The sequence below is a fragment of the Saccostrea cucullata genome, unplaced genomic scaffold (genome assembly GCF_032062105.1).
Source record: "Saccostrea cucullata isolate Sc308-1 unplaced genomic scaffold, CSIRO_AGI_Scuc_v1 ctg19670, whole genome shotgun sequence".
NCBI classification, from domain to species: domain Eukaryota; kingdom Metazoa; phylum Mollusca; class Bivalvia; order Ostreida; family Ostreidae; genus Saccostrea; species Saccostrea cuccullata.
Window position 1 is genome coordinate 921 of NW_026939725.1, and position 8,409 is coordinate 9,329.

Genomic DNA, 8,409 nt, shown 5'->3' on the forward strand with positions numbered 1-8,409 from the left:
GCTTTCGAGGTTAGCCCTGACCCACGAATTCACATTCCCATGAGCGTATGTATAAACATTTGTTTTATTCTACAATAAATTCAAAGAAGCAAATATTAAGATTTGTGGCCTCCAGCTTTCCGAACAACGTTAACCCTCCTATTTACATATAACATACAAATCCTTTTAAAATCAAGTATGGCCCCTTTTACTGGGTGTGCTTACTTCTCGGTGGCACTAAAACCTATCTTCTTGATTTTTTTTCCAAAACCGTAATTAATCATGATATCGTTTACTTAGATTTTCACAAATAAAACTTAATTTTATTGATTTTCCAAAGCACGTTTGCAGTAGCACAATAATATATTTACATTTATGCACCTAGCAAAAATTGTAGAAACTATGTTATCGCAGTGAGCATGTATATTGCTGGGGAAAAGTGTTTCACAATTTTGAGTCGAATTCAAAGACTGCAAAGAACAAGATATGGTTTCCATACAAATTCTGCTCTGTGATTTTCTAAAAAATGAAACCGGTGTAAAAGATGAAAACTTATGCTTTCTGAATAATTGAAATTCAATGCAGAAAAGTCAAACAAATCATTTTTCTCAGATGTGCTTTGAAATGCTAATTGTAATTTCATAAACATGTGCATTTTCCTTATTTTCTTAAAAAGTTGCAGAAGACACAAATTTTCAATGGAATTTTCTTTCAGATAACATTGTCCACAGGCATCGCCCATAAAGATTTTGAGATATGTGATTTTTTTTATTGACTTTTGCACGACATTTCAAAAAACTAACAAGGGCGACGGTTGTGGACACTATTTTCTAAAAGAAAATTACCCTTGAATTGAGCCATTTTGAGGCTTTTTTCTGTTTAAACAAGAGAAATGCATCACATTGATGACGTCATGTTTGCATAATGGTAAACCTCCATGCCATATTCTTTCCTGGATTATCACAGTCACATATCTAGATCAAATTTAAGCCCGTTTCAAAACTTTTGGATGACATTATATTTTTTAGGGTGCAATAAAGCTAAAACCGTGGCTTCTTCTTCGTTGCTGTTATGCAATGAAGCTTTAACCATCTAAATACACGATTTAACTAAATATAATATTGTGTGCCCAAGTAGCACTCACGATAATCTTTTATTAAACTCCTTCTCAGCATGATGTGTTACATTACATGACAAATACACCCGAGGTATTACAAAAAGGTACAGCGATAATTTGTTAATTACACAATTAAAGATAATATTTTTCAGTGAGAATTATACCTAACCACATTCACAACCGATCATATGACATTGTACGAGATGTGTTAACATCAACATACTAGAACAAATTTTATAATAACTAGTAAAAAGTAACCAGTTTTGAATTAAAATTTCTTTAATTTAATTTCTTTAATTCTATAAAAAAAAAACAAGTAAATTTATTTCCAAAGAGCTTTAAAGATCATTTACACGTATATATATTAAGCAAACTCACGTTTATGTTTGTTACACGCGAGGGTGCGTTTTAAAATAATGCAACTTCAAAGAATTGTTCTCTCCTACTTTTGGTGTCTTGGTGGGTGGGATGTCATCATTTATGTCATATTGTGTGTCAATTATGAACTCCCTTTTTTATGTCATTCAAAGGTAATCATCAAATTTAAGCGATTCTTTAATCATATGCAGGTCAAACATGAAGGTCAATATCAAGAGGTAAAGAATGATAGTAAATTCGGAGGCATATTGTCAAAGATAATGTACATGTCGAACTCTTCTCTAAAAAGAAAAGTTAGAAAAAGTTGTACCTAATCTAAAGTTTTAAAATGTGTCGACGCACTTTTCGAGGAATAAATGAGTGTTTTACAATGAAGAGGCTCAACCGGAGACGTCTGAAACGATTTAATTGGCAAGAAAACCATTTCTTGAAGCGAACGTCGTCATTTTAAAGTTTGTGAAAGTTGGTTAACAAAATACGAGCTTGAAGCGGGGGTACTTGCAAGTGAATTAGGTACTTTGTGGAAAAACAATATAGGGTACCCACTTCTCGAATATACTGTTGCACACGGCTCTTGAAGTTCCTCCTTCACCACTGTTAATATCTTAGTGATGAGTAAAGAAAGCGACTTGGTTGAATATTTACTGAAACCTGCCATTCATCTTTGTTTGTAAGGATTTTATAAAGTTTCGGAATCCGATATACATGCATATATGGTAATTAAGATTCATTTTGGTTGTTTGGTATATTAAAAATATTTAAAACGGGCATATGAAGAATTTCTTGAAGAAATTGAAATTAAATATTCCTTCCTTAGAAAGGGAACTTATAGAATTATTTATATATTATCAGTTAACTATAACATATTGGCTATTTAAGATGATACGAATTGATTGTTAGGTATTATTGAACGGCCAATTCGAGAACTTTTCACACATATAGAGACGTCACGGAATGCCGGTGAAGGGCTTCAAATTAAGCTTTTACTCGGCTTTCAGGGTCAGGGAGCAGTGAAGGGTTCTTTATCGTGCCAACACCTACCGTGACTCGGCACGTACCTTGTAAAGGTCATATCCGAAAGACCCGTGACTTTCACTTCTATTGCCGAGCGCTTGGCGAAGGAACAGTAACTACGTATGTTTACGTCTTAGGTTTGACGCGGCGCCTTAAACGAGTGTCGAACCCGGGCCTCCCGATCACGAATGCTCTACCACTAATTATAGGTTACCATGACAGGCAAAGATGATGTGAAAAAAAAATATCTAAATTCAAAGAATATAAGGATAACATTACATGTAACTAAGTCAGACAAATATTAGGTTCGCTAGATTCAAAAGAAATGATTCTCGTATTTCTTGTACATAGCCATTTATACTATTGTTTCAGAACTGTACAATGTGCTTATTGATGATGAACATTGAAGCTGTTTATGAACCTTCATATCGAAAAAACATTTAGATACACAGTAGAATTCCATCCATTATATACTTTGTTATATTAAGTATAAGGTTATAAACTCATTAATACAATCTGACTGACAATAACGCTTTAGTCCTTTGTACTAATACACAATTATCACGTACCATGGCTTTTGTGACGAACAGCTGATTTGATATGTTCTGCTTTCCTAAAAATTGTAAAGGTATTATTTTTCTTCCTGGTTTTCTGTGAATGTTTAAATGAGGACACAGGGCTTTCGACAGATGTGAACTGTTGACAGGAGTTCCTTACTCATTTACGGCATCTAATTCAAATTCATTGGGTTTTTTTAATTGATTTTCTTTTTCTACAATATATACCTTGGCTACTCTTAGTTACCTCCATTTTATTCCCACATGACTTCTTTATGTTAAATCCTAATATCATTTCCTTAATGCAAACAATTTAAAATTTGTTTACGTACTATTAATATTTGGTCCCATAGGTCATGGAAATATATAATTATGAATAATCTGGTATACTGCTAAATCATCAGAAAAAAATAAACAAGAGCATAATCGAAATGGTGTGTCTATGCAATAAATATTCTTTAAGATTTAAGGGGAGGGGCGACTGGGGTTTTATTGTGTGAAAACTACAATAGCAAAACTCTTCATTTTATACCATATATAACTTACATTAACTTCAGTGTACATGCCAAGTTTGGTGGAAATCTACCGTCCAGGTATTCTTAAGGGGCCGTACCAAAATACCGGTACATTTACTATAGGATTATATAGGAAAGTGCCAATTTTAGCACTTGAAAGAAAATTATACAAAAACTATACTACTAGACTTTTTGTTCAAACTGTAATATATGATGAGTAATACTATATTGTACATTATATGTAAGAAACACAAAATCCTACCGCTTTGTTACCAGAGGTGGCATTTCAAAATACCAAAAATTAACGAATGTTCCTGATTTTATGAAGTACTACAAAATATGACGGGCACAAACGTTTTATATGAAAAACAGAATAAAATTAAAATTTCTATGAATTGGGATTCAAGGATGTATGTTTATTACTTTTTCTATAATAACATTTTATTACCCCCTTTCCCCAATAGCCTCAGTTTATCAAAACGTCAAAAACACACTAAAACGACGTCAACCTACTTATCAGTTGCAAAATCGGTTAAAAAACAGTTATATAAAATTATGATTACATTTTAAACCTGTAATTTTTAAATTTTGTTAAATTTAATTAATTAAGTGATAAAAGTTGCTTTAAAACAGTAATTACGCTTAATTTAGCTATTATGTCCGAAATATTGAGCAATGAAAACCCCCAGTCGGCCCCCCTTAAAAAGAAATAACGAAATTAAAACCTATTCCATAAAGCATGCAATTCCTTCCAATGCACGAGAAAAAAATTTTTCATTACGAACGACTGTGAAATCAAATTTGAAAAAAAAGTAAGTTTTGAATTTTGTTAGGTAATATTCTTATCATATATGTCACTCATCACTTTAAAAACTGAATAAATACAGTGTATATGTAACATACCCCCCCCCCTCTCTTAATATTACTATTATTATGGGAGAGGACTACCTAAGTTTTTGAAACTTGTGCCCGATCCCTTTGACATGTTGTCAATAAAATATGTTCAAAACAATATTACTACTTTGGATGTAGCAGTTATTTCTATACATTGCTCAAAACTTGTAGCAAAAAGTTGAAGTGTTTTCTACCTTAAATTTTTTATCTTTCAGTTTTTTTAACTAAAAGTTTTACATAAATAACACATATATTTTTATTTCAGATGGTGGAGAGTTTTAACCTTCCTATAAATGTAAAAGAAATAAAACAAGTACTGCATTTCTTTTGTTTAAAAACTATATACATGTAGAAGAACGGTAACGCCCTTGGGCGTAGGTTCTTGTCGTCATATTCAACAAGCTACACAATTTATATCAAATCCATACTCTCACAATAGATAAAAAATACCCACTAACTGATTAATATATGCATGCATGATGATGTTCTGGTTGCTATGCACAGTTTTGTAGATGTCATATATTCATTGATCTTATATAAAACGCTTTACGTGCAATGCCAACACTTCAGAATTTCTTGGACGTGAATTGCTACAATGGAGTCCGATTTGGAAGGCGAAATATCGTCTGCAGCAAATCTTGTTTTTATAATATTTGTTATACTACTTTTGATCTGTGGAATACCTTCCAATGCATTGTTTCTTTGGACTTTTCTGAGAATCAAACGCCTCCGGAAAATCCACAATGCCTTTGTCGGAAATTTGGCCGTGGCTGACTTTCTTATTACAACATATCTACTGTCTTTTAACCTGCTATTTCTCTTAAATAAGGACGCCAGAATTCCAGATCTGTTCTGTCATTTTAATGGCATGTTTGCTCACATAGTTTTTAGCACATCGGTGATATCAGTGACCACGATAGCTGTCCATCGATTTGTCAAAATCTGTCACTTTAATTTGTGCTCAAAAATATACACAAGATCTACCGTTTCTGGGATGATTGCCTCCGTTTGGTTCATAGGAATCTTATTTGCATTGCCCTTATTATGCATGGAGCATTCTTTGATATTTGATCCAACTTTGCAAATGTGCATCTTCAATCGGTATGTCAATCAAGTATACTCTATCTGTTATATGTTAGTGTGTCTTTTTGCTCCAATGAGCATAACCATGACATGTTACTATAAGATCTTTACCTATCTTCGAAGAAACAAACGGAACCTTGTATCATGGAACAATGGATTAGGACAACAAAGATTTAAAAATGATGTAAGGTCGACAAAATCAACATTTGTCGTTTTCGTACTGTACCTTCTATTATATAGTTTATTTGGGATACAGGCTACGTTCTTTAAAAATCATTCTCAAATTGTTTCTGAACTTCATTCGATTTCTATATATTTGTCATATGCGAACAGCTGTGTAAATACCTTTATTTACGGTTTTATGAATAAAAATGTTTTAAGTGCATATAGAGAAGCAATGAGATGTCGAAGGTCGCGGAAAGTTCACAATATATCTGTTTTAACCTCACAGAGAACATCAACAAACATCAGAGTAATGAACATAAAACCATGCAACGTTGCTTCAACATCGAAGACTTAAAAGACTTCATGTCAGTGAGAATTCCATGTGAATCAATCTTTTATTAATTTGATTCAATATTCTATTCACAACTAATTACACAGGTTTATATAAATGGATTGCAATTGTTTAAATATTCCAAGCAGGTGCTTGTTTCAAAGAAAAATGTTCAATCGTGAAAGTTTAAGTGAATGCATTATAACTTCATTGAGAATTCCGTAAGTTTGCCTGAATTTTGCTTTAACAGACTGTGTATGATAATTGTATAAAAACATGTGAGTATAATTAAGAAATAAGGTATCATTTTTAAACATCTATCGGGATATAAATACGGGTTGGTCACGAGATTAAATTCCATAAAGCCCGAAGGGCTTTATGATGAATTTAATCTCGTACCAACCCGTATTTATAGCCCGATAGATGTTTTAAAATGATACCTTGTTACTTATATTTACATTTGTGACTTATTCATACTTTATAGTTGCCTGATTGTGACTTTTAACGTGTGAAATGCATTATTTTTCAAAACCAACGGCATGTATAAAATCCATTGATCGCGCGACGACCCTTTATGACGTCACTGAGAAATTACGTCAAACGAATATCAATACGCACATCTATGACCTCTTGACCCCATACCTGTATTTATACAGTTATTGATACACATTGCTTTCAGTAGTGTTATATAGAGGAAAACATTTGCAAATGTAAATATTAAGGCATACATGTAATACTGAATTTATTTTTATAACTGAATTTATTTTTGTCACTACTTTGCAATCAAACTTTTTCAATTCTGTATGAACTTTTCGTTACATAAATTTGAATTTAGAATGCTTAATGTCATTAATACAATAATCAAATGAAGGTCTACAAATTGCAGGAAAAAATTAAAACACTGTACATTTGATTGACTTTTTTGTGCTTTTTTTACCTTTGTTTTTCAGTGAGCGATGTGCAAAAGCCTTTTTTAGAAAATGGGCCATATTTCAAGAACCACGAGACCAGTTTTGTCAAATTTGTTACATCGAATTCTTAGACCAAGGGTTCTCGTTTTCACTAACTATGAAACCAATTGGGACAAAATTGGAATATGAAAACGAAATTACCGTTCGCTAAAAAAGTCTTCCTCTCAAGATTCACTGTGCAAATTATCCTTAAACAAAGCTGAGAATATATATAGTAGATACGGATTGTTCCAGGCAATCCCTAGGGCAAAGGGTCTGGTCTGAAGGTCAATCCAAAGTTGGGAAAAAATAATGATTTGTAAAAAAAAAAATATGATATTTAGATTACTAGGAGGACTAAGATCGTCAAATATTCTTGAATTCTTATGGCTTATTTTAGATCTATACTTACTGGTGTAGAATCATAAAAAATACAGAAAAGGATGAATGAATACGTATTAAATATGGGAACTAATATAATATAAGCTCAATAAAAAAATGAAGAAAAAATGTTGTTTATGTTAAATACGATAAAAAAGGTATAAAAAAGGTATATGAAGAAATCATTCCAGCCTGTTACAACTGGCATTGCGTGTATTATTTACATTTTTGAATGAAACATAAGTAGAAAACGAACAGTATTCGAGATCAAAAGTCGTGCAACTGCAACTGGAGGTATCTACAAAATAGGAGGAAATACCTGTAGGAGCAATTCGAGCAAACACGGACCTCCAAAATATCAGAGGTCAAATCAGGTGCCATGGAGGAGTGAGCATCCCCTGTCGACCGGTCACAACCGCCGTGAGCTCCTAGTCATGTTCGGGAAGTGATGGGAAAATCCGTCGTCAATTAAGAGTATAAATAATGGACTGACAATTAGTATGAAAAACTTCAGTCAGTATTTCACTCAATGATACATTGTATTTGCTGACAAGGTCATTGTATCGACCATAGCACTTACGAAATGATTACTTTAAATGAAACAGCTAAAATCCTTGTTTCATCAACTTGTTTGTCAATAATTTACCTCGTTTTAGAGATTGTTCATACGTAGCACATGCTCTTGCGTATCGAATCAATTGAGATAAATAAACTCCGTGTGCAAGTGATGAAAGTATATTGCTGCAGTAAGGGAAGTTGACGAAAGAAAAGTGAAAGTCATCACATTTATCTAAGAGCTTGGTTGTGCGATTACAATTGACGTCTTTTTCAATTAATTAAAACTTAAATATATTTAAACGATTTGATTAAGTAAAAGTATTTAATATTGAAACCCAATAAAGTTTTCAAATATAAGATAAAAAGGTAAGGATAGCGGCCAGTGATCGACGATAACCTTTTGAATTTATCTGGTAGACTGAACATTTCGTTGTCATATTTAATGCATAAGCAACGGCCTCAATTTAAAATCGATTTCTTTATGTAT

The 8,409-nt window shown here is 32.6% G+C and overlaps 1 protein-coding gene across 1 annotated transcript; it reads left to right on the forward strand.

Annotated features, from left to right (window-relative positions):
• The first annotated feature begins 5,049 nt into the window (after positions 1-5,049).
• On the forward strand, positions 5,050-6,168 carry LOC134253752 (melatonin receptor type 1A-like). The gene has a single exon (XM_062736333.1). The coding sequence runs from the start codon at positions 5,050-5,052 to the stop codon at positions 6,055-6,057; it is 1,008 nt and encodes a 335-aa protein (XP_062592317.1). The 3' UTR covers positions 6,058-6,168.
• Positions 6,169-8,409: the final 2,241 nt, after the last annotated feature.